Consider the following 27,409-nt stretch of genomic DNA (forward strand, 5'->3'; position numbering starts at 1 on the left):
GCTTTCATGAGGCCGAAAATCCATGACGATGCGTCATGCTTGCGCATTATTCAGCTGCCGGATGAATGGCGATCCAGGCTCGTATTTTCGGGATTTCCTGCTGGCAATAGCCTGGTACTAGTCGAGGACATCCGTCTGTTAATTACCACCTCTTCTACGCTCACATTTGTGTAAACGACGATCGTCTGCTGATATATTTTCGCGTGTGTTGAGAGAAACTTAGCGAGAACGATTTTCGCGTGATTACTTCGTTTTGTCAGAGAAGAGTATACAGAACAGATAAGCGTAGCTTATGGAGTTTAGTGTGTCATGCTATGGAATAGAGACTTCAGGGAAGACCACCGATTTTCGAACGTCTTCTACGATTTGCGAGCAGTCGATATAGAAAATTGATTTTCTTTTTGTCACTGTCGTTATTAATGTTATTAAATGGGAAAATACTCCTAGCATTTCACTAAATGTATAAAGTGTCTTGCTACACTGTCCTTATTCATCCTTATACTATCAAGTAATAACCGTGAATGAAATTTACGAAAGAAGTATTATTGCAAAAATAATCAGAGTGGGAATATTTATCTGAAATGAGTGAATTAGACCTGAATTAGAAATTTTGTGAAATAAAAAACAAAAAAAATTAATGTTTCCCGCCAAATAAATATGGCAACTACAATTTCGTATATTCATATTGTTAATAATAATCGCAAGAGTGACTAAAGCAAGTTATTCAGATATATAATCGTAGGTTAAAGAAATATTGAGAAATTATCGAGAATTGCGAGATTAATCGAATGAGGGATATTAGCGAAAAATTATTATTACCTAATAAATAATCATCGCTAAACAATATTACTGCGATATATATTGTTAATAACAATCGGAAGCAGTGACTGATGCAAATTGTTAACACATATAATTGTTAGTTAAAGAAATATTGAGAAATATTCAAAAACTGCGAGATTAATCGAACGAAGAATAATGCACGAAAAATCAATAATTTCCATATTTATTAACTAATTATTACAAATATTAATAATTTGTACAAGTGTAAAGTGTGTGTGATTGTTGTTAACAATATGTGTACCAGAAATTGTTGCTGAGATGATTATTTTATAGAAAATATCAATTTTTCGCGAAATACTGTTCATTAGAAAATCTAAAAATTCTAACTAACTGAAGAACTTCTCTGATTGGTTTCTCATCTTCCTCGAGACAGTATAAATACCCGTGCAGGAGCACGAGTGTCTCAGTTTCCGCGGGTCCTCCGGCGGGAAAGGACCTTCCGGGATCCCGAAGGGCCCCTGAGCCCTGGACCTCGGACCTCCCTGGACTCCTGGGCACTCCTGGGTACCCCTGGGCACCCCTGACCAGAGGGTAGGTGGTCGATGACCAGTGGTCATCTTGGGTGACCGGTGAGTTTTTGAACAAATTTTAAATTTATTTTTTCTGTTGGCCTTATTTTGCATATACCCCTTTTCTGCCCTCCTTTTACCACTTTGTGCGCCCTTTTGCATACCTTTGCATACATTTGCATACATTTGCATACATTTGCATACATTTGCATACATTTGCGCACTTTTGCGCACTTTTGCGCACTTTTGCGCTCTTTTGCGCTCTTTTACGAGATTTTGCGCTCTGTTGCGCACTTTTACGCGATCTTTTGCGCACTTTTGCGCTCTTTTACGAGATTTTGCGCTCTGTTGCGCTCTTTTACGCGATCTTTTGTGCTCTTTTGTGCTCTTTTGTGTTTTTTATTAATCAACAGAAGATATCAGAAGAAATTCTAACATTTCTTTTCTAATCTTGTCTTTGATTTGATATTGTATCCCCCGAGGGATGGCATTAACATTTTTAATTTTTAGTTTTACAGCGTTTAGGTAATTATTGAATGAAGATTTTGAAACAGGTAATAAGTCAAACAAATTTCTATCTTTTTTTTTTGCTGTAGTATGTTACTACGAAATTCCTTATATTCTTCGAAGGTTGTAGATCGTTCTGTCGATCCTTTATATTTTGTAGAAAGCTTCTCAAACTCCATAGCTAAATCTAATTTCTCATTTTACAGGTTTTAAGTAACGATCGAATGAAGATATTAAAAGGAGGTAATTACAATTAATATTTCTAATTTTTACTAACAGAAGAATTTAATCAAATGCCAGTCTTGTTTAGTTCTATTCTCTTTTGAAAAATGTCCTCTCTTGATTCAAGTATTGGATTGTTCTGTCAATCCTTTTGGTAGGAGGTTTTACTACTTCATTCGTTTTCTGAAACGTCTCTGGTCTTTCTCCTGCTCTTGAGGCGGCTGCCTCAATCTTTCGTATATTTCCCTCCATACTCTTCTGTTTCCTCGCTGGTTTTCTTTTCACTCTTTACTTGAAGAATGAAGAACGAAGAACGAAGATATCCTACACGCCGAGGGATGTACATTTTGTTCGAATTTGATAACAGACAGGTAAACTTTCATTTTTTCCTCTCTGGTTTTCGAGGCAGCTCCTCCAATCATTGGGTATATTCTTCTCTCGTTCCATCGATCGTTCCCTACTTATAATTAACCATTTGCTCATTAGATGAAGATTGTTCATCGAACGAAGACATCGTATCCACCGAGGGATTCATCGCTTTTAGTTTATAAGTCTCTACCAATAAGAATATTTTTAAGACCCTACTTTTAAGATTCTATTGTAAAATATTTGTAACACTGCCAAGTTGTCATTTCTTAGCTCTCTTTGCTCGGTTACTTCCTCCTCACCTTCTGTGAGGAGGTCATCTGCTTCTCTTAGTAGAAGCAACTCGCAGCCGTGGAATCGGCGGTCGATGGAGCTTGTTCTTCTTCCCTTGGGGGTTTGTACTAGCGAGAGACGATGTGGACACCGAATGGTGTGTGGTATGACACACTTGCAGGTGGAAACCCCACAGTTCAATCAGGCAACTGATTGTGCTGTGAGGTGCCAGTCGCCTTCTCCTAGTACCCGCCTTCAAGGTGGAAGGACTCGCACCACCGATTGTCTATTTCATGGTTGCCTTACGCGGTAGACTCTAAATATTCCCAATCTCTATTCAATGATTACTTGGCACATCTATACTATAAGAACCAAGCTGAAGGTGTGGATGGAACTTGGCTTCCATTCATGTCTTTGACTTGTTAGTTTAAGATTTTTGTAAAGGAAGGTCGATGGAACTTGGATTCCATCTATCTCCCTGTGGGTCTCCAGCACAGCAACCTCCTCGTGGTGAGACCTGGGGCGGCTCTGTCCGTGCTAATGGCTGTGCATCTTGTATTAGATATAAGAGTAGTTAGGTAGGGGTGGTTCCTCTCGTGTTTCTGCGATCATTGATATGTTTCTACTATCCGTCCTTTCTGTCTCTGCTGTATGTCTCTTTATTCTCTTCTAAATTTCAACGCTGATAACAATTATCAGTCCCATTTCACTTACACGAAGATCACTCATCGAACGAAGACATGGTATCCCCCAAGAGACTTCATTTGCATTTCTGATTTTTAACATTTCAGGGTTTAGATGAACATCGAAGAAGAATTCGACCAAATGACAACGTCGTTCCATTCTGTTTTTTGTCTAAATATGATATGTCTTAATTCAGAGTACGGATTGTGCGCCAATCCTTTCTCCTTTCTGTGATTACCATATGGGTCTCCAGCACAGCAACCTCCTCGTGGTGAGACCCGGGCCGGTTCTGTCCGGGCCAATGGCTGTGCCATCGTTGGGGTATTTTCGGGGAGGCTCCCCCAATCATTCATATTAACTTGAAGCATGAAGAACGAAGACGTCGCATCCGCCGAGGGATTCACCACTTTTAGTATATAAGTCGCGATCGCTTAGAATATTTTTAAGACCCTACTTTTAAGATTCTATTGTAAAACATTTGTAACACTGCCAAGTTGTCATTTCTTAGCACTCTTTGCTCGGCTACTTCCTCCTCACCTTCTGTGAGGAGGTCATCTGCTTCTCTTAGTAGAAGCAAATGTCCAACTGTGGAATCGGCGGTCGATGGAGCTTGCTCTTCTTCCCTTGGGGGTTTGTACTAGCGAGAGACGATGTGGACACCGAATGGTGTGTGGTATGACACACTTGCAGGTGGAAACCCCACAGTTCAATCAGGCAACTGATTGTGCTGTGAGGTGCCAGTCGCCTTCTCCTAGTACCCGCCTTCAAGGTGGAAGGACTCGCACCACCGATTGTCTATTTCATGGTTGTCTTACGCGGTAGACTTTAACTATTCCCAATCATTTCTCAATGATTACTTGGCCCTTCTCTAGTTTAAGGTCCAAGCTAAAGATATGGATGGAATTTGATTTCCATCCATGTCTTTGGCTTACTAGTTCAAACCATAGACTATAAGATTTTAACTTAAGATCGTATCCTCAAGACTACGGAAGACATCTCATCCGCCGAGGGATTCAGCACTTTTGGTTAGTAAAGTTCTGTCTTTACTCTTTGTTGTTCGTGTGAATGAAGACGCCGCATCCGCCGAGGGATTCACCGCTTCTAGTATATAAGTCGCGATCGCTTAGAATATTTTTAAGACCCTACTTTTAAGATTCTATTGTAAAACATTTGTAACACTGCCAAGTTGTCATTTCTTAACTCTCTTTGCTCGGCTACTTCCTCCTCACCTTCTGTGAGGAGGTCATATGCTTCTCCTAGTAGAAGCAAATGTCCAACTGTGGAATCGGCGGTCGATGGAGCTTGCTCTTCTTCCCTTGGGGGTTTGTACTAGCGAGAGACGATGTGGACACCGAATGGTGTGTGGTATGACACACTTGCAGGTGGAAACCCCACAGTTCAATCAGGCAACTGATTGTGCTGTGAGGTGCCAGTCGCCTTCTCCTAGTACCCGCCTTCAAGGTGGAAGGACTCGCACCACCGATTGTCTATTTCATGGTTGCCTTACGCGGTAGACTTTACCTATTCCCAATCATTTCTCAATGATTACTTGGCACTTCTCTACTTTGAGGTCCAAGGAAAAGGCGTGGATGGAACGTGACTTCCATTCATGTCTTTGACTTGTTAGTTTAAGATTTTTGTAAAGGAAGGTCGATGGAACTTGGATTCCATCTATCTTTCTGTGGGTCTCCAGCACAGCAACCTCCTCGTGGTGAGACCTGGGGCGGCTCTGTCCGTGCTAATGGCTGTGCATCTTGTATTAAATATAAGGGTAGTTAGGTAGGGGTGGTTCCTCTCGTGTTTCTGTGATCATTGATATGCTTCCATTATTCGTCCTTTCTGTCTTTGCTGAATGTCTCTCTGTTCTCTTCTAAATTTCAACGCTGGTTATAATTATCATTCCTATTTCATTCAGATGAAGATCATTCATCCAGCGAAAATATCGTATCCCCCGAGGGATTTCATTTGCATTTATGATTTTTAACATTTTAGGAATTATGTGAACATCGAAGAAGAATTCAATCAAATGCCAACGTCGTTCCATTGTGCGTTCTGTCTTAATTCGGAGTACAGATTGTTCCGTCAATCCTTTCTCATTTCTGTGATTATCATATGGGTCTCCAGCACAGCAACCTCCTCGTGGTGAGACCCGGGCCGGTTCTGTCCGGGCCAATGGCTGTGCCACCGTTGGGGTGTTTTTGGGGAGGCTCCCCCAGTCATTCATATTAACTTGAAGATTGAAGATTGAAGATTGAAGATTGAAGAACGAAGACGTCGCATCCGCCGAGGGATTCACCGCTTCTAGTATATAAGTCGCGATCGCTTAGAATATTTTTAAGACCCTACTCTTAAGATTCTATTGTAAAATCTTTGTAACACTGCCAAGTTGTCATTTCTTAACTCTCTTTGCTCGGCTACTTCCTCCTCACCTTCTGTGAGGAGGTCATCTGCTTCTCTTAGTAGAAGCAAATGTCCAACTGTGGAATCGGCGGTCGATGGAGCTTGCTCTTCTTCCCTTGGGGGTTTGTACTAGCGAGAGACGATGTGGACACCGAATGGTGTGTGGTATGACACACTTGCAGGTGGAAACCCCACAGTTCAATCAGGCAACTGATTGTGCTGTGAGGTGCCAGTCGCCTTCTCCTAGTACCCGCCTTCAAGGTGGAAGGACTCGCACCACCGATTGTCTATTTCATGGTTGTCTTACGCGGTAGACTTTAACTATTCCCAATCATTTCTCAATGATTACTTGGCCCTTCTCTAGTTTAAGGTCCAAGCTAAAGATATGGATGGAATTTGATTTCCATCCATGTCTTTGGCTTACTAGTTCAAACCATAGACTATAAGATTTTAACTTAAGATCGTATCCTCAAGACTACGGAAGACATCTCATCCGCCGAGGGATTCAGCACTTTTGGTTAGTAAAGTTCTGTCTTTACTCTTTGTTGTTCGTGTGAATGAAGACGCCGCATCCGCCGAGGGATTCACCGCTTCTAGTATATAAGTCGCGATCGCTTAGAATATTTTTAAGACCCTACTTTTAAGATTCTATTGTAAAACATTTGTAACACTGCCAAGTTGTCATTTCTTAACTCTCTTTGCTCGGCTACTTCCTCCTCACCTTCTGTGAGGAGGTCATATGCTTCTCCTAGTAGAAGCAAATGTCCAACTGTGGAATCGGCGGTCGATGGAGCTTGCTCTTCTTCCCTTGGGGGTTTGTACTAGCGAGAGACGATGTGGACACCGAATGGTGTGTGGTATGACACACTTGCAGGTGGAAACCCCACAGTTCAATCAGGCAACTGATTGTGCTGTGAGGTGCCAGTCGCCTTCTCCTAGTACCCGCCTTCAAGGTGGAAGGACTCGCACCACCGATTGTCTATTTCATGGTTGCCTTACGCGGTAGACTTTACCTATTCCCAATCATTTCTCAATGATTACTTGGCACTTCTCTACTTTGAGGTCCAAGGAAAAGGCGTGGATGGAACGTGACTTCCATTCATGTCTTTGACTTGTTAGTTTAAGATTTTTGTAAAGGAAGGTCGATGGAACTTGGATTCCATCTATCTTTCTGTGGGTCTCCAGCACAGCAACCTCCTCGTGGTGAGACCTGGGGCGGCTCTGTCCGTGCTAATGGCTGTGCATCTTGTATTAAATATAAGGGTAGTTAGGTAGGGGTGGTTCCTCTCGTGTTTCTGTGATCATTGATATGCTTCCATTATTCGTCCTTTCTGTCTTTGCTGAATGTCTCTCTGTTCTCTTCTAAATTTCAACGCTGGTTATAATTATCATTCCTATTTCATTCAGATGAAGATCATTCATCCAGCGAAAATATCGTATCCCCCGAGGGATTTCATTTGCATTTATGATTTTTAACATTTTAGGAATTATGTGAACATCGAAGAAGAATTCAATCAAATGCCAACGTCGTTCCATTGTGCGTTCTGTCTTAATTCGGAGTACAGATTGTTCCGTCAATCCTTTCTCATTTCTGTGATTATCATATGGGTCTCCAGCACAGCAACCTCCTCGTGGTGAGACCCGGGCCGGTTCTGTCCGGGCCAATGGCTGTGCCACCGTTGGGGTGTTTTTGGGGAGGCTCCCCCAGTCATTCATATTAACTTGAAGATTGAAGATTGAAGATTGAAGATTGAAGAACGAAGACGTCGCATCCGCCGAGGGATTCACCGCTTCTAGTATATAAGTCGCGATCGCTTAGAATATTTTTAAGACCCTACTCTTAAGATTCTATTGTAAAATCTTTGTAACACTGCCAAGTTGTCATTTCTTAACTCTCTTTGCTCGGCTACTTCCTCCTCACCTTCTGTGAGGAGGTCATCTGCTTCTCTTAGTAGAAGCAAATGTCCAACTGTGGAATCGGCGGTCGATGGAGCTTGCTCTTCTTCCCTTGGGGGTTTGTACTAGCGAGAGACGATGTGGACACCGAATGGTGTGTGGTATGACACACTTGCAGGTGGAAACCCCACAGTTCAATCAGGCAACTGATTGTGCTGTGAGGTGCCAGTCGCCTTCTCCTAGTACCCGCCTTCAAGGTGGAAGGACTCGCACCACCGATTGTCTATTTCATGGTTGCCTTACGCGGTAGACTTTACCTATTCCCAATCATTTCTCAATGATTACTTGGCACTTCTCTACTTTGAGGTCCAAGGAAAAGGCGTGGATGGAACGTGGCTTCCATCCATGTCTTTGCCTTCCTAGTTTAAATTCACTGTACAATTGTCGAGTTGTCATTTCTTAACTTCTTTTTTTGATACTTGTTCCTCATCTTTGGTGAGGAAGTCACCGCTGCTTCTCTTGGTAGAAGCATGTGACCAACTGTGGAATCGTCGGTCGGTAGAGCGTGTTCTCCTCTTGGGGGTCTGTACTAGGAGTGACGCCACGGACACAGTAGGGTGTGTGGAAAGACACACTCGACTGTGGAAACTACACAATTCCGCCTTTTGCACATTCTCTTTACCAGCCTGTCGGAATTAGGTCTACTTCGGTAGCTCCTATGTGGCAGCAGGGAGCAATGGTCAATTGACTGAATCGTGTAGTGCCGTACGCCTCTCCGACCTACCGGCCTTCAAGGTGGTAGTGCTCGCACTGTCGCTCGTCTATTTCATGGTTGCATTAGCTGTAGAGTCTAATTTAATCATATCCTTCCTAATGATAACTCGACAATTTCCTATTTTAAGGTCCAAGTTAAAGGCATGCATGGAACTTGGCTTCCATTCATGTCTTTGACTTGTTAGTTTAAGATTTTTGTAAAGGAAGGTCGATGGAACTTGGATTCCATCTATCTTTCTGTGGGTCTCCAGCACAGCAACCTCCTCGTGGTGAGACCTGGGGCGGCTCTGTCCGTGCTAATGGCTGTGCATCTTGTATTAAATATAAGGGTAGTTAGGTAGGGGTGGTTCCTCTCGTGTTTCTGTGATCATTGATATGCTTCCATTATTCGTCCTTTCTGTCTTTGCTGAATGTCTCTCTGTTCTCTTCTAAATTTCAACGCTGGTTATAATTATCATTCCTATTTCATTCAGATGAAGATCATTCCTCCAGCGAAAATATCGTATCCCCCGAGGGATTTCATTTGCATTTCTGATTTGTAACATTTTAGGAATTATGTGAACATCGAAGAAAAATTCAATCAAATGCCAACGTCATTCCATTATGCGTTCTGTCTTAATTCGGAGTACAGATTGTTCCGTCAATCCTTTCTCATTTCTGTGATTACCATATGGGTCTCCAGCACAGCAACCTCCTCGTGGTGAGACCCGGGCCGGTTCTGTCCGGGCCAATGGCTGTGCCATCGTTGGGGTGTTTTTGGGGAGGCTCCCCCAATCATTCATATTTACTTGAAGAATGAAGAACGAAGACGTCGCATCCGCCGAGGGATTCACCACTTTTAGTATATAAGTCGCGATCGCTTAGAATATTTTTAAGACCCTACTTTTAAGATTCTATTGTAAAACATTTGTAACACTGCCAAGTTATCATTTCTTAACTCTCTTTGCTCGGCTACTTCCTCCTCACCTTCTGTGAGGAGGTCATCTGCTTCTCTTAGTAGAAGCAACTCGCAACTGTGGAATCGGTGGTCGATGGAGCTTGTTCTTCTTCCCTTGGGGGTTTGTACTAACGAGAGACGATGTGGACACCGAATGGTGTGTGGTATGACACACTTGCAGGTGGAAACCCCACAGTTCAATCAGGCAACTGATTGTGCTGTGAGGTGCCAGTCGCCTTCTCCTAGTACCCGCCTTCAAGGTGGAAGGACTCGCACCACCGATTGTCTATTTCATGGTTGCCTTACGCGGTAGACTTTAACTATTCCCAATCATTTCTCAATGATTACTTGGCCCTTCTCTAGTTTAAGGTCCAAGCTAAAGATATGGATGGAATTTGATTTCCATCCATGTCTTTGGCTTACTAGTTCAAACCATAGACTATAAGATTTTAACTTAAGATCGTATCCTCAAGACTACGGAAGACATCTCATCCGCCGAGGGATTCAGCACTTTTGGTTAGTAAAGTTCTGTCTTTACTCTTTGTTGTTCGTGTGAATGAAGACGCCGCATCCGCCGAGGGATTCACCGCTTCTAGTATATAAGTCGCGATCGCTTAGAATATTTTTAAGACCCTACTTTTAAGATTCTATTGTAAAACATTTGTAACACTGCCAAGTTGTCATTTCTTAACTCTCTTTGCTCGGCTACTTCCTCCTCACCTTCTGTGAGGAGGTCATATGCTTCTCCTAGTAGAAGCAAATGTCCAACTGTGGAATCGGCGGTCGATGGAGCTTGCTCTTCTTCCCTTGGGGGTTTGTACTAGCGAGAGACGATGTGGACACCGAATGGTGTGTGGTATGACACACTTGCAGGTGGAAACCCCACAGTTCAATCAGGCAACTGATTGTGCTGTGAGGTGCCAGTCGCCTTCTCCTAGTACCCGCCTTCAAGGTGGAAGGACTCGCACCACCGATTGTCTATTTCATGGTTGCCTTACGCGGTAGACTCTAAATATTCCCAATCTCTACTCAATGATTACTTGGCACATCTCTACTATAAGAACCAAGCTGAAGGTGTGGATGGAACTTGGCTTCCATTCATGTCTTTGACTTGTTAGTTTAAGATTTTTGTAAAGGAAGGTCGATGGAACTTGGATTCCATCTATCTCCCTGTGGGTCTCCAGCACAGCAACCTCCTCGTGGTGAGACCTGGGACGGCTCTGTCCGTGCTAATGGCTGTGCATCTTGTATTAGATATAAGAGTAGTTAGGTAGGGGTGGTTCCTCTCGTGTTTCTGCGATCATTGATATGTTTCTACTATTCGTCCTTTCTCTCTTTGCTGCATGTCTCTTTATTCTCTTCTAAATTTCAACGCTGGTAATAATTATCAGTCCCATTTCACTTACACGAAGATCACTCATCGAACGAAGACGTCGTATCCCCCAAGAGACTTCATTTGCATTTCTGATTTTTAACATTTCAGGAATTAGATGAACATCGAAGAAGAATTCGACCAAATGCCAACGTCGTTCCATTCTGTTTTTTGTCTAAATATGATATGTCTTAATTCAGAGTACGGATTGTGCCGCCAATCCTTTCTCCTTTCTATGATTACTATATGGGTCTCCAGCACAGCAACCTCCTCGTGGTGAGACCCGGGCCGGTTCTGTCCGGGCCAATGGCTGTGCCATCGTTGGGGTGTTTTTGGGGAGGCTCCCCCAATCATTCATATTAACTTGAAGAATGAAGAACGAAGACGTCGCATCCGCCGAGGGATTCACCACTTTTAGTATATAAGTCGCGATCGCTTAGAATATTTTTAAGACCCTACTTTTAAGATTCTATTGTAAAACATTTGTAACACTGCCAAGTTGTCATTTCTTAGCTCTCTTTGCTCGGCTACTTCCTCCTCACCTTCTGTGAGGAGGTCATCTGCTTCTCTTAGTAGAAGCAAATGTCCAACTGTGGAATCGGCGGTCGATGGAGCTTGCTCTTCTTCCCTTGGGGGTTTGTACTAGCGAGAGACGATGTGGACACCGAATGGTGTGTGGTATGACACACTTGCAGGTGGAAACCCCACAGTTCAATCAGGCAACTGATTGTGCTGTGAGGTGCCAGTCGCCTTCTCCTAGTACCCGCCTTCAAGGTGGAAGGACTCGCACCACCGATTGTCTATTTCATGGTTGCCTTACGCGGTAGACTTTACCTATTCCCAATCATTTCTCAATGATTACTTGGCACTTCTCTACTTTGAGGTCCAAGGAAAAGGCGTGGATGGAACGTGGCTTCCATCCATGTCTTTGCCTTCCTAGTTTAAATTCACTGTACAATTGTCGAGTTGTCATTTCTTAACTTCTTTTTTTGATACTTGTTCCTCATCTTTGGTGAGGAAGTCACCGCTGCTTCTCTTGGTAGAAGCATGTGACCAACTGTGGAATCGTCGGTCGGTAGAGCGTGTTCTCCTCTTGGGGGTCTGTACTAGGAGTGACGCCACGGACACAGTAGGGTGTGTGGAAAGACACACTCGACTGTGGAAACTACACAATTCCGCCTTTTGCACATTCTCTTTACCAGCCTGTCGGAATTAGGTCTACTTCGGTAGCTCCTATGTGGCAGCAGGGAGCAATGGTCAATTGACTGAATCGTGTAGTGCCGTACGCCTCTCCGACCTACCGGCCTTCAAGGTGGTAGTGCTCGCACTGTCGCTCGTCTATTTCATGGTTGCATTAGCTGTAGAGTCTAATTTAATCAAATCCTTCCTAATGATAACTCGACAATTTCCTATTTTAAGGTCCAAGTTAAAGGCATGCATGGAACTTGGCTTCCATTCATGTCTTTGACTTGTTAGTTTAAGATTTTTGTAAAGGGAGATCGATGGAATTTTAATTCCATCTATCTCCCTGTGGGTCTCTAGCGCAGCAACCTCCACGTGGTGAGACCCGGGCAATCGGTTTTTTCCGAGCTAATAGCTGCGAATTGTCAGTAGTTATAAGATAGTATTAAGAAGTGTGTAAAAGTTTATTTCGCTGCTTAAGTGCGATCTAAGAATTTTCTAAATTTCATATACTCTATAAATTTAACTGTACAATTCATTGTACTAAAATTGTTGACTTAGAAGCGTAAGAAGTAGTAAGTTTTTAGGAAAGATTTACATGGGTTCATGTCTAAAAATAATTGATTAAGGATCTGAACCTAATTAGAAAGTTTTAGTTTGATGTATAAGTGTGATGTTAAGTTGAGTTGTGTTCTGAAGGTATTCAACATAATTTCAGTGATAAGCGGGCTGTATAACGCAGGAACAGCATAAGGATATTTATCAGTTGCGTTCGTTGTGCTTAATGAATTCTCGCCTACAGATAAGAGAAGAACTCGCAGACTAATATTTCCTGTGCTAACCCTTTCAACAGTTTCGCGAGCTACATCCTCGTGTTTGCTTGAGGGAAGATCCAGTGTGTTTAAAAAGAGGCGCTTTGAATGTTTGCTCAACGACACGGTAGGGTAATCGTTCCTCGTGAAGTCCAATTTGTACTGTTTGGTTTAATTTTGTGTCGTCTTTGCGTGAGAATGTGTCTCTTTATTCCTAGAGACTTCCTACTCGGAAAATATTTGCATCATATTTTATGTTACAGAGTCTCCAGCTTTCCCTTTTTTACTAAAATTCAGAAACATGTTAATACGAGATTAATAATCTCTCGCAACAGCTAGGTATAGTAACAGCAGAGTCACGCAGTGTCCCAATTCTCCCACAACTGCATCCAATTGTTCCCCGATCGAAGGAAAGCTACAATGTTCCATTAGCTCCGTGTCAGCATGTAGTTAACGTCCGATCCCAGCAGGAAGCACGTTAGTCACGCTGTTCATAATTTGCATGACCCAGCAACGATGCGTGCGACTTGTATAGTAGGACGAAAAGCGGTGGATTACGTGCTGTTATCTGGTGCTTTGACGCTGACAGCTCTGGCGGGGCTCGCACGCGACCCTCTGCCATTATCTTCCGCACACTGGATGAAAACTGCATCGCACCGTTTTTTCGTTACTCGTTTCTCGACGTAAAATTCTGTCACGGCTTGAATAGTATTATGTCTAAAATAAATCCAGTTGGTAAACTGCGTAGCACTGTCCTCTCCACGAAATCAAGTTGATGTTTCAACAGGCAAAAACCAGATTGTGGGTCCATGGTACGTGGGAATTATACGTAACAGGGCGCCAGCCACGTTGACACATGGGTCGGGCGCTCTTCCCTGTCAGAGAACGAATTTTGCAAAATTGTCACGCCTCCCTTCGCGACTCAGCCAGTCTTCGATTATTCCAGCAGCGCGGGCGAACTTTCCTCGAAGCTCGCGTCCAATTTTCACTCCCATCCACTGTCGGAAAAAGAGAAACTTTATAATGGCAGGGGAGGGCGAGGGCGGTGGAATAATTCACAGGAAGCCGCCATTGCGGCGTCTTATAAGTTTTCCAGCCGTTCTTCTGACCCATCCTTGTTTTCCTGTAGCCCCTCGAAATTCCAATCGATGCACCATGCGGAAGCATTGAAATCTGAAATATTAATCTTCCCTGGCGATCTGGGTTGAGTTTGATTGAGCTTTCCCTCGAGGAAAGAAGCTTTCTCGATTGTGTTTCAATTACTGACTCCAGTCCACATACAGAAATATCTGCCAGCGATTCGAAGTGAACGATTCACTCTGGTCAGTCACCAATGTAGAACAATCATACATTGTTAAACACAGAGCTGTGTTTGTCCAGTAGTTACGAGAACAATCAGCCTCTCCCTCCGTGGCGTTTGGGAAATGCACAAATTATGCTGCGCGATGCAGCAGTTATTCTTGCTCGTGGTAGATTCGCTCTTCGTATATCAGCGAAAGTTTAATTCACTGGGAATATGGACCTGCAGTTCATTAATCGATGATCGTGCTAGTATGATGAAACATAGTCCATTCTGCAGTCCTTCCACGAATCGAGCGCCCGGATGCACTTTATCGCGCGTTTACGTTGCATTTTCAAGCGCGCCTAGCTCCCCGGATATGTATCAACCTTACTCGGGAAATAACGCTCGTTGTATATTCCACTTTCAAGAATTCAGAGAGCACAGAGAGTAGACGTCAATACAGGAATCATATTTCTGAAGGATATCAGTGTCCAACATTTGCTTTCTAATTAGTCAGCAACATCATTAACTGATCCCTCGAAATTAAGCATAATTATTACACACAGAGCTATCATTCTCTGTGCATTCTATTATTCACTGCTTCTCCATTATGAACTATTGCACAATTCATTGTTTCTGTCATCCTGCTGCTATAAACCTGCTGGAGTGGTTCTAATAGAGAACAATAATTTCGATCGATTAATATCCTACTGTAAAGCCAAATACCTAATTCCACTGTGTACTATCAATGAAACAGCACCTGGGGATATTTGCTTTACCAATATCGTCAGAGTCTAAAAGCTACACTGCATTGCGAATTCCAGGGACACAGCAGGAAATAATCCAACGTGATAGAATGGTCAGAGAGGACGATTGAGTGTTATATTCAGTCGATGAGAAAAGAACGTGATTCACGATTTTGGAATGCTCGCTAACGATGAATGGACAGAGGGACATGAGATTCCAGAAAACGAGGGAGAAAAGGAAAAGCAGAGGGTCAAAAACGTCGCAGGAAATGGACCAGGGAGCGACCCAAAGCACGAACGGGGTCAGGGAAGAGGGTCAACGAAAAATATGGACAGGCAGGGCAGTTTGGCAAGGAGGGAGAAAAAAGGGTAAAATAGTTGGCTCGGTTGCAGAGGGCAGTGGAAGAAATAACCCGAAGCCAGAGGCGGAAGCTCCGAAGCGGGACGAAAACAGAGGAAATATTTTCCGAACAAACAGGGAGGATTCAGGGAGGAAGAAATGCACGGCATAATAATTTGGAATGAGTAGAATATGCAAATCATCGCCAGGCGAAAATAGAGGAGAATAATTTTCGAAAATAATTATGTTGTAACGTTACCTGCGTCAATAATTCTCAATACACCGACTGCATTTATTCACTGAAATTTAACCTCACCTTAGACAAAAATCGCCAATTTAAATTTCACGTTATGTGGTAATGTTTGAATTATGTCGAAACTTCTCAAACATTGCAAAATAAACCAAAAAGTGTTCCTCGTTTAAGAAGAACATTCTGTTCAATCACGAAACCTACCATCGATTTCCCTTCCGCAAGCCCTAGCATATTAATTCCCTCTCATAACACAAATTCCTCCTCGGCTTATTATGGACCTTCCATTCTCGTTTTATAAGACACATAACACGACGCTCGAACTAAGATCGCGGTAGCTGGAGAGGAAAAAGGCTGGCTGAGCTTGTATAACACGGTTCTGATAAGAGACGAGGGAGGGAAATTTATGTGTACGATATTCCAGAAAGCAGAGGATGGGGCTAGAAGACGGACAGGAGACTCGGAGAACAGAAATGGCCCATTCTCCGCTGCTATTTGCTAAATACGTTGTTCAATTATTCATGTGTCAACAATGCTCCCTCCCCCACATTCCCTGGCCACACTTGCAGCTTATCGCTGGACACCTACCAATCTGGACGCTTTCAGGTGGAATAGGTCGGCCCCTTGTCGGAGATATCCTCGATTTTCTTCCCTTGTACCCCTGCGGTCCAGCATCCTTTTTATCGCCTTTCGCCAGCGAGCGAATCGATGCTGCTTCTTTGTTGCCCTCGGAACTACACGGTATTTGCATTAAATGTCTATATCCTGTTGCATTTCTGTGACACTCGCGAGCACACGATACAGTGGAATGTCGATTATGCGGAATCTCGGAATCCTGATCCTTGGGACTTGCAATATGAACGTGGCGTTGCAAATTCTTCGACTCTGTGTACGCTAGATACGTTTGCTGGGAGGGAACGTCTTACGTTATCTCTTGTGGAATGACGTCTATCTGTAGAATTCCTTTTAGGTTTCCAAGAGATATAATAGGAGAAAAAGTATTGCTATTGATCAAATTTTTATCCTATCTTTCGGAATTTTTTGATGTCCTTAGATTTCCTAAGTTCTCGTAATAAATTTCTTATTAAGTCTGAGGAAAGTATCTTAACCATTATGTTAATTTTTTAGAGGTAAATTGGACGCAAGATGCCGAGAATTGGTGGCTTTGAAATTAGCTTACGTGCTCTCCTGTAGCAATGCCTAGTCAAACATCTTGCGTTTAAGTCAAATTCATAGGAGATACTCTACAATGCAAGACCATGCTCCAGCGCGATGTCTGTTCATTCACGATAATTGCCATCTACATTCTCCTAGTTTAGCCCACCCACAATTCGCACACCAAATATTTCATCACGCCCCATATTTCTGGATGCGTGTACACATTTCAACACGTTTACTCAGCAATCTTTTTGACATCACGCTCGCCCAATATTTAACAGGAATACTCAGTTTCGCTCACGAGACTGTTAAAAATTTGCCTCTAAAATACCGCATATTTTGTTAGAACGAATATATGAAAAGCAACGTAATATCAGGTGTACCAAACATCGATTGCCAATAACTTGTGTTTTCTTTAACGCTATATAGTTGGGTATTAGAAAGGTTGACTGCCTGTGTGGACAAGCATTCTTTTTGGTTCGTTGTTCAGTTCTAAACCGAGAGTTCCAGACAGCAGACGACATTGTCATTACTTTCTATATTACTGGAGACGCGAGATAACTGTATTATAACTAATAGCTTGCAACATGTTTTATACAGTAAACCACAACACGTTCTGCTAGAAGAATATCTCCACTAAAAGTGGCTCTATTAACCTTATACGACTCGAGGGGTTCTTTATCCCGATTAGTATCTAAACGACATCGTGGCGGTAATTTTAAAACGAAAGAGTCTCATTGCTATGGACTTTCACGGTGTTTGCTCGCATGTTACCCGATAGAATTGTTTTTCACATCGGCGAATTGTCCGCGACAGGAGTATCGATCAAACTCCCGTCAAGGACAGCGTGCTATCAGCCTGGGAAGCTATAAACATCACATGCAATCGGGATTGCAGTAAACAAGAGACGGATACAGGCTTTAACTTCCCTCTTCGATGCACTCCTTCGACCCCTATTCGAGCACTGCAAATAACAGACGATATTTATTTGACAATTGCGCTGCGCCTTTTCTGCAACCCCTGACTCACGAGTTCCTACAACTGACACAGAGTTTGGAACGTGTTCCTCCCTTCTTGCGTTTGTTTTAATGGAACTCGTTTATCTCAGATTTGCTTCTTGCTTATGCGGTGGAATGCAATTAAGGAGATTGAGACTGTTAAAGAAACGATACTGGGATCTGCTCCTACTTAGGGGCGAGCAAGAAGGTCGTAAATCATTCCGCGAGAAGTTACTGCAATGGAAAAATCTATTTGATGAATAATGCTCCCTCGAGGCGGTATCCGAGATTCTTCTTGGGTACTTGGAACGAGCACTGAACGATGAAATCACTTTATTTGTGATTTAAGTGAAGAGTTGAAATACTTGAGATGAGTGTGTGGGAAGTATCTGAGACACTTGATTTTGCATTTTTATGCGCGGATTTTGTGGGTTGAATTTAATTTTATGTTTGAGGAAATTGATATCGCCGTTTTAAGAGACTTTTTACTGCTGTTACTGCTTTCAGAGACAATTGAAAACAACGTAAATCGTCAATAATAAAACATATGTGGAACGCGTTTGAACGAACAGTTGAGCTCCCAGACGAACGAGAATTATATTTAGAGACAGCTTGAACAATAAAAGAATTGTTTTTGGATATTTGCAATAAATAACGGACACACTTTGAGTTTGAAATTGATGGTCGAACGAGAGAAAAATGAGGTACATTTTAATATTTTTTATCGTTGAAAAAACACCTATATTTACGAAAACATCAAAAGCGTTTAATCGAGCTGTTATTAATGCTAGATCGCCGAATTTTAAACTCAAATTCTATTGAACGATGCAAGTTGATACGAATTTCGAAGCCGTCCATTTGCTTTTATTACATCCCCGCTTTTAATTTCCACGTTGCAGTTCTGATCGAACGGAAGGAAATCACGAGCACGTCGGTTTTCAATCTGCTAATTGAATGTGTTAATTAAAGCGCGATTGAAACGGTCATTCCGCTAAATAGACGATTGCCATCGGTCCAGGGAACTAATAGAAAGTTCTATCGAAGAAAAATAATTTGGAAAAGTATCAGACCGCGGGTGTTTTCCTTTAATTACCCGCGAAAGCTCGAAAACTCAAGTTCTCTGTTCACCTTTACATTCAGCTACGTGCTCCTTTTCACGTCTCTCGTTTGTCAAATGCATCTTAAAGTACTACCCACAGGAGCTCCTTTTGTGAGCCTTGTAGTCGTTTAATTTTTATCAATTAATAATGAGGGCCAGTTCATGCCTTCCGCGCGACCTTTTGTATTCTCAGTTCTCCTGAATTTAATTTCTCGCGACCTGTCCTTTCCCGTGTACTACTTTCAGCGTCAAAGTTACTTCCCTGCTTGTCTCGTTCACTGTGCCGTGGGCACTCGACACGTTCTTCTCAGTAATAAAAAATTGTAGAACGTACGTACGGCATTAATGTAGTTGTAGAGAGACAGACCATCGTCCCAGGGCTCCTCCTTCTCGCACGACAAATTAGCGGGCCTCAAGTCGTGGCTGCGATCCAGAGCCGCCAAACCGTGCGCGAAAACCTGCACGCTGTCGTACATCAAAGCTGGTTCTGCCTGAAACATACGTTTCCCCTCGTGTGAGAAGCTGTTCTGAGTTGTATCTCTAATACGCTTCTTTTTAACATATTTTTAATGTAGGTACCACGTAGGCTTACTAAGTGAATGGAATTTTATTGCTAATTTATAACACAAGTGAGTCTGATGTTCCACGAGTACCTCACAATCGAGAAAACTTTTTATATTCCCTTTGACGATTTTTCCAGGGTCCTGGAACAAATACATCTCGTGAAAAGATGGATGGGGTCGTGTCTCCAGAAAGAAGACAGTAACTTGGGAAATTGATATAGGAGAATGTTAAGTGACAGGTGAGCCAGGGGGTGGCAAACAATGCCACAGAAGTTTCTATTATTTGGAAGGAAAACTTCTTTTACGAGACTCGTTCCTGAAGTCAGAATTTATTAGACAGTGGAAAGCTCGGAATTGAGGCAGTGAACTTCGAGAGCGAAGGGCAATAAAATTTCACCTGTGCCGTGAAAGGGGAAATTTCTGATTAAATCTTGATGGAAAATCGTTTTTAAACCCATTAATAGTTCCTTAATGGCGCTATTACTGTCGCATTCAAGAACTTCCACGAATCTTCGAAAACTACCGGTAAATTGGTTAGCCGAAATTTATTAAACGTCTTATTCGACGTTCGTCGAGCTCCTACCGTTTCCAGCAGCTCGTTATACCCAGTCCTTCTTTCTTTTCACGAAAGAAATTAAAAGCTTGTTAATTCCGCGAGCGATAATGGTGCCCTGAAGCCTCGTCTTCGAAAGGAAGCCGAAAATTAAAAAGTATTCCGTTCGTGATTATCAATAGGGAAACGCTTTGTCGAGACACTTGGAAAGAAACTGGGCCGCGCTTCGAGTACACTCGATCGACCTGTCTTAATTATAGCGGAACTCATTTAATTACTGAGAAGCTGACAATGCATCATTCACTTCCATTAAACACTCTTCATGAGTATTCCTTTTCTTATACAATATGTATCTAATATAGAGTAGTCCTATGTATTTCAACTTTCATATGAGCCATCCAGGCTTCTCATAAGAGCATAGTAGATTTAACAGAATGAAATTTGGGAGATAAAAACAGCAGAAAAAAAAGATGGGAGTGTTAACTTCAAAAGAGATTTTTAATGTGTCACTAAAAAATTAAAATCACGTAATAGCTAGTTGTACTATAATTTTAATACGTTAATGTACTCCCATTTGTTCGTCTTCCAATACAAAAAAGAATGTTTAAATTACATTTCCAGTCGGCCTCTATTTATCTTCAAAAAGTGCTCTTAATAAAACCACAATTCTCATTTCCTCCACTATTACCACTCTAAACTTACACCACCTTCACTTTCACGCTCCACAAACACGGTAATACATTCACAATAGTAATAAATATGAATTTGAAATAACTACCAAACAAAAAATTGCGAATAAAAAGTCGTAGCAGGACATTAAACGTATTAAAACTTTGCGGTGCTGTAGTTTAGGCTACGATTATTGCAGAGCGATCAGCATAGCTTTAGTAGACGCGGAAAAGCCTCCTCTGTAAACTGGTTTTTGAATCACGTCGATACGACTTCCCGTTCCGGAGATATCGCAGTTAGAAGTGATACGTAATTTCTGGCCTCTCGCTATCGCTGTCCTCGTCGCACGCCCTCGGACCTCTCTCTCGCACGCTAGACCCCGACCTACCTCAAGCGCTGCGACAGTGCGCTGGTCAGTCGCGCCGCTGAGTCAGCGGTTTTTTACTACGTCTAGACACGTGCGTAAAGAAATATAGGTCACGCCGCTTCCTGGATTTCCGCCCGCCATTCAGAGTTCCCGCGCGTTTTCAGGGTTCACTTTGAGAGCCTATATCTCCGGAACCGTTTGACGTATCGAGATGATTCAAACGGCATTTTCAAGGGCAAGTCTTCCACTATCTCCTCAGACTATTGGGATTCAAAAATTCTCACTCCTTCTGACCGTGTTTTTAGTTCAAAGTTGAGGTTCATTAAAGGATGTTTTAATAAACTTAAGGAAAATGTTTCTGATATGAAGGCTCGTAGCAGAGTAGTATGAGTTCTGTGAAATTCTTGGGGAGTTCTATTGTTGTGATATTGGCGGTAATGTAAGGTGTGCAGGTTTGGAAAGGGGAATTTCTGGTTTGAGTCTACTCAGACTGGGAAATATTGTGCAAGCGACTCATGCTCGCTGGGAGTCCGCAAGTTCTTCCGTGGAAGCCCAGAGAAAATTGTTTTCCGTGTCAACGAGCAAGGGAACGAACGAGTAGGAGCGCAGAAACGTTTCATGACTCCCTGCAACCGCGATTTCCAGTGCCTGGGCGTATACTAAGAGTCACTTGAACTTTCCACCAACCTGGATAACTCCGGTTTTGTTGAGGATCGCGTGGCCGATCGGTTGGAAGCGTTCCATCTGCCGCAGAACTTCGGCCACCTTTGGCTCGTCGAGGTCTACCAGCCTGAACGCGGTCATGTTCACGCTGTTGTACTTGAAGTCCTCGAGATCGAACGTTTCGATGTCCTGGAAGCAGAGTTCTTTATTCAAGTGTGTGTCGCCCTTTACGAGCTTCGCGCTAGAAGCAAAACGCTTCAATATCCCAGACCATTTCGCGTCTGGGAAAGCCCTCAGCCCTTTCCACGCGTGAAAATTTCCGTGCTACGCGATTTCTCGCGCGTTAACGTTCCACTAGACGGCAGCTGCGCATTATATTCGAGTGAATAAAGCGTCACTCGATTCGACAGCGATGTATATTTTGTCCCATCGAAACAGGTCGTTACCAAAATGCTCAGCTGCAATATAAATTCGGCTTAAACCCCCGTAAAATACACTCTACTGAGAGGCCGCTGTTGCGTGTATCGTGTTTTTTGTTACTATGTAAATTTTGTTGCAGCGATCTCGTTAAAAATCGCCGGGAGGCTGGGGCTCGCTGTTTAAATTACTCGTTAGCCACAGTGAACCTGTCCCTCCATTTACTCAGCGAACTCGAAATAGAAATTATTTTTTCAAGCACCAGTCGCCACTTTCGGCAATATTTTTCACTTGAAAAAAGACCTGTGCAGCTGGCGCTCCACTTTGGGGCGAGAAGGAAGGGTTTCTAAATCAAGGGAATATCGCTGCCTTATTGCCACCGCTGCAATTACCGCCTGACCGCCGTGTTCACCCTTTCTCGACCCTCCACCCCTTGCCTTTAGCAGAGTCAGATATGATTTATAATAATTGCAGGGTGATACATCGCCTGGGCGAGATCGTTAAGGTAAATAATGTGGGTTTCAAAGGGTCGACGACCCTGCCGTCGCGACACGGGCACGGGACGACAGATAAAGCTGACTTCCGCTTCAAAGGAGCTGCCATGCAGGCGCTTTCCATCTCCACACGCTTTTCGGCACTCTTTCCCCTGCTAGATCGCATTATTTCTCTCCAGATCGTGGTATGTCGTGGCATGTTCCGGAGATGTGATTTATTCCTAGTTTCGGGGTTATGTTTATGTAACATGCGATAAAATCGACTATGGAGCTCTGATGGATGTGGAGAATATGAAACGAGCAGAAGAAAGCATGTTTATTTGGGGTGCTGAATTTTATCTTTCTATTTTTGATACATGTTTTGAGCGATGTTAGGGGTAGAATTGTATTAAAGATGTTTCAAGGGAAATTTATTACGTGAGTGTCTTTAACAGTTTTTGGAATGCTTTCTATTCAATTTCTGTGGTTCCTGTGCTGTGTTGGAAGCAATAACAAGGTTCTCCTGTTTCTATAAACACGACACACGCAAACGTAGGATAAATGTTGGTGGGTAGACGGTTACAAGGGATCGGAATTATAATGGATATCCCTTAGAGAATTCTATTGCATACTGGCTTTTGTCATAACATGTTAAGTATATTCTCCGTCGATATATTAAATTTAAAATTTCACTAACTATTTCGTATACCTCATGGATCTATAAGTTAAATCCATCGAACATACCATGGAGTTTAATTTAAAATTTGAAATTTTAAAATTACTTTAATTTCAAATATTTTTATATGCAGTTAAATATTTAACTTTTTCAAATTATGGTTCGATGAAGAGACAAATAGCCGCATCTATATTTTAATAAGGCATGAATTGGCACACGTTGGAAAGTCAGAATAATTATTTGCATATTATTAATGAAAGATTATTATCGTCAAAATGAGTCTATAATTCCGCAACCAGATTTCCCGCCAATCGACGTACGCTACATTTAACAAAGTACCGAAAGCAGAAATTGAAATTTAGTCGCGACTCTAAAGGCCTCGTGCCAGTCAAAGGGCTACATTACACTAGTCGACCAACTTTCACATACTGTATTAAAGCGGGTTTCATTAATCGGGCCCATTCCCTTTCTTTAATCTCCATCACTGTCCATTACAGGCCATTGCTACACAAAAGTAACCGGAAGTGTACTTACGAACGTGGTGAACATGTAGTGGTATCTGTAATCGTTCATCTGTAGCTGGAGTATCTGCAACAGAGATAAAGGGTCGAGTTACTGCATGATCATAAATTTTGCGTTCAATTTTCCTGCTACACTCACAGAGAGATGAGAGGAAAATTGTAATTAAAAACTGATAATTATAAATGTGCAAAAATAGCAAAGCTCGAGATAGGAGGATGTCTGTTTTCACGAATACTACAGAATTCATTTTCATACTGTCAGAGAAATATTTCAAGCTCAAACTAATTTAACTTTCCATTAGCGAAACCACCCTAAGCTCACACCCTAGCTATAAATCAGAATTACGCCTTATTTCAGAATTCCTCAATCACCATATCACGTTTTATCACCCACTATAACACAATACTCTCTAAATTACTATCTTGCAGATACTAACTTATGAACCCTCCCACACAGTCACCCAGAAGAATATACCCACAGCAAAATTCAAATATTGTATCACTATAATCCCACCGAAACAAAAGTAATATATCACAGCAGCACTAAATTAAAACTCAAGCATACATGACAGAATTCCCGATGCCGCAAACGCAATCCTTTCTTCCTTCTTCATTTCAATATCATCCACGGTTACGTGTCTCAACCCCAATTCGAGCGACGCTGTTTGTTCCACAGGTCGATCCATCACAGCGGGTTTCCAGGACAGAAAGGCAGTCGGATGAAAGGGAACGTGCACAGATTTCTTGGCGAGCAGAGACGTAGAACCAAGAGACAAAAGTGGGACGCGGAGAGCAGAGGCGAGGAGAAAAGGCGGGATTGCATGAAAGTCGGGACGTTTTTTGATTACTCAGCCGACGAAGGGATAACCGCAAGAATCCCGAGGGAAGCGCGTCATGCAAATAGCTGGTTCCTTCCGACCACGTCTCGACCAAGATTACCTGCAGGCAAGACAGTCGAAGATCGAACCTGGAATTCGACCCTGAAAGTATTCTTCTACAGTCTCAGAACAGAAAGCTGGTACAGTCGCAATTAAAGCTGGAAAACTGTCGTCTCGTCGTCAGGGGAGGCTCTGATAATAATGAAACTCAATACGAAAGCATCGAGAGGGATTTTTTTCTACCAGACGATCCTCCTATCGATATCGATTCTCTCCTCGTTTTGATCTACACGCGTAGCCTTGCGCGATACGGGGACACAGAAGAATCTTTTGAACGAATAATCCTCGAGTTTAATATCCCAGAGGGCGAGGCTCGATCTCCCTGTGGGGGATGAATTTTTTTTCTTTAAAAAAGAAAGCGACGGCGTTCGCGTTTCGATCGTTATGATACTCGGACGCGTCGTTTGCATGATCACCTCGGCAACTCTGCGGAAGAATTGAAGCCAGAATACCGGCGGGAATTTAATTAAGTTCGCGTCGGTTCGAGGGTTATTGATCGTGACAAATGCGAGATGAACCGTGATGGGTTCATTGTGTTCTTTATGGCTTCCTTCTTATTGTTGTTCCGCTTTTACAGGGATCGTATTGGAGGTTTGGTATTTTTAATCGACTCAGCTGCTGATCGAAAAGCGATACAAACAAACAGCAATGTTTCAATTCTCCCTGTGTTAATTGTTTTACGAGAAGTACTGATTGCATGAATCGAATTTATATTTACAATATTGTATACTTTTACAAATTATTTTAGCCCCCTTTTAATCGTAAAATTCATTTCCATTAATATAAATGCCATGAAAACAACTTTTTGAGTAAACAACCCGTTAAGTATGCAAGCAGCTGTTTTATATTCAATTTACGGATAAAATTAAACATTTCACGGTACGATGAATTTGAGTCTTTTATTTATTTCATGGCATCTACTATTGCTTACAGATTGTGGATTTTTGCAGAACCTGAACCGCTTTCGAACAACCACAGCGCCAGTGGAAACCGAAAAACGCTGCTTCGACAAGGATCGCTGCACGGTGGGATCCAATTTCCACCGTGACGATGGCTCGTTGAGATTATGTAAATTTTTGCGCGCACTGAACACGCGAAATCCGTGGTTGAAAGGCTCGAAAATCATAAAAAGTACTATCTGTTCGATCCTTGGAATTTCACGTACCATAAATGTCAGAGAACAATTTTTATGTAACATTTGTGACAATGGAAGTAACGTCGAATGGCTATAGCAATTGATTTATATTTTGACTATATTGCCTATTTTCTAGGTTCCTCAAAAATATTGAATCAACTAGCCAGAGCCTGCTTTTTTCACGATAATATGCATTAGCGTAACTCACGCGCAAATATTATTATATTAAACAATTATCAGACTTTTCAAGAGAGTGCAGCAGCGGGAAACGTGGAAACGAAAATGGTTCCAGGACACCAGAGGGGTAAGGAATTCTTTCCTGCTATTTGAAGAAACAATACGCTTATGAATTTCATTCAAGTTGCCGGAACAAAGCTGTAGAGCCAGTCACCGCGAGAATAATGGCTTTTTAAACTAGCTAAACGGAAGTTCCGCGAAGTAATGGTACTCCTTGCCGCTAAATTGCTTCAACGCATTCGTTGTAAAATTCAAGATCTCGACGAAAACCTTCCGGCAGTCTCCGCTTCCGCGAGAAAAAATTCCATCGACCGTGGAACAAATAAACGCTCTCCTTCGAAAAACCTTCGAAAAACTTTCGAATGGAATGGGAATCGCGTGTTACGTTCAGATTAAAAGAAACAACTGCTAGAAAAAGGGGGTGTCGAAGGTGCACTTATCCCTGGCTGCACGCGGAGGAAGCGTGATAATAAATTTCTGAAAAAGTAAATTGCACTCCGCCACGAACCACTAAGGGAAGAATTATAACGTTGCAAATAGAATTTTTAGTGGCCAAAAAATTAACTGTAAAAAAGAGAGCAATGAATCTTTCTCATTGTCTGTCTCAACTTCAGCTTCTGTTTTTAATAGTGCTACTATATTCCTCTAATTGGAACACAAACGGTACAGCACAAAATTCGAATGGCTGAATTTAATAATCACTAGTGAGAAAATATTTGAGCCACTATATATAATTTTCGCTTTTATATTTTTCTCTAGATACACATCGGTGTTCTCACTACATTTCTCGACTGTATTTCTAGGATTTTCTGGATGTATCGTCTTACAAGCATCGTTCTCTGTTCGTCCCGAAACATTGTTCCCGCGATATCGATCGACCCAGTACCCTTTCTCTTCGCGTTTCCTCTTTCCAGTCGCCTGAATAAGGACATGAGCTTCTATAGCTGCGTGTGCGCGGAGATCTGTAGACGAGCGCCTTCATGCAGCACGTAAACGTATAATATTTCAGCTGATGTTACAGCAGCAACATCCGAGCTACAATAAAGGGGGTACCCAGCCCAGAAATTTCAACTTTCGAATTCTTCTCGTTCGCCTGGGCAACTTTCAGATCGATGCATCAAAGGAGATACTTTACGCGACTGGAAAACGCTCCAGCAAAGAGAGGTCTAAGTTTGATTTCTCTGCATACTTTTGGCCATTTATGAAGAAAATTACTGAGGCATTAAGAAAAAATGTCAGGATGCTAAACAGATTTCAATTAAAGGAGGTCTGACCATGAATGACTTATTCTACTGTAGCATAGCTCGGAATAGACATTTTTTCTTGGATTTGAATTTAAGTTCAGCAACTCACCGCTCGAAAAAATTGTTGCATATGTGCTGGATCAGTGTCCACGATCAACTTATAGATCTCCTTGTGTCTGACTTCCCGAAGGACCTGCCTGTATGACCCAGGTCCTGCCTGGCGAATGTACATCTCCGTTCTCGCCGAGGGTGGCGATTTCACGAGGTCTTGCAGCTTGAACAGTCCTGTGAACAGGGATATAGGAA

General features: G+C 42.4%; 1 protein-coding gene across 4 annotated transcripts in view; it reads right to left on the minus strand.

Moving 5' to 3' along the window:
• LOC143182700 (glutamate receptor ionotropic, kainate 2) overlaps positions 1–27,409 on the minus strand; it is a 118,422-nt gene that overhangs the window by 22,177 nt on the left and 68,836 nt on the right. For all 4 annotated transcript variants that reach the window (XM_076383906.1, XM_076383905.1, XM_076383908.1 and 1 more), the window contains exons 5-8: positions 27,213–27,388; positions 23,563–23,616; positions 21,487–21,651; positions 18,986–19,138 (exon numbers count right to left, since the gene is read on the minus strand). In XM_076383906.1, the coding sequence (XP_076240021.1) occupies positions 18,986–19,138; positions 21,487–21,651; positions 23,563–23,616; positions 27,213–27,388 (548 nt within the window). The remainder of the gene's footprint in view (positions 1–18,985; positions 19,139–21,486; positions 21,652–23,562; positions 23,617–27,212; positions 27,389–27,409) is intronic.

The sequence above is a fragment of the Calliopsis andreniformis genome, chromosome 8 (assembly GCF_051401765.1).
Source record: "Calliopsis andreniformis isolate RMS-2024a chromosome 8, iyCalAndr_principal, whole genome shotgun sequence".
Lineage (NCBI taxonomy): Eukaryota > Metazoa > Arthropoda > Insecta > Hymenoptera > Andrenidae > Calliopsis > Calliopsis andreniformis.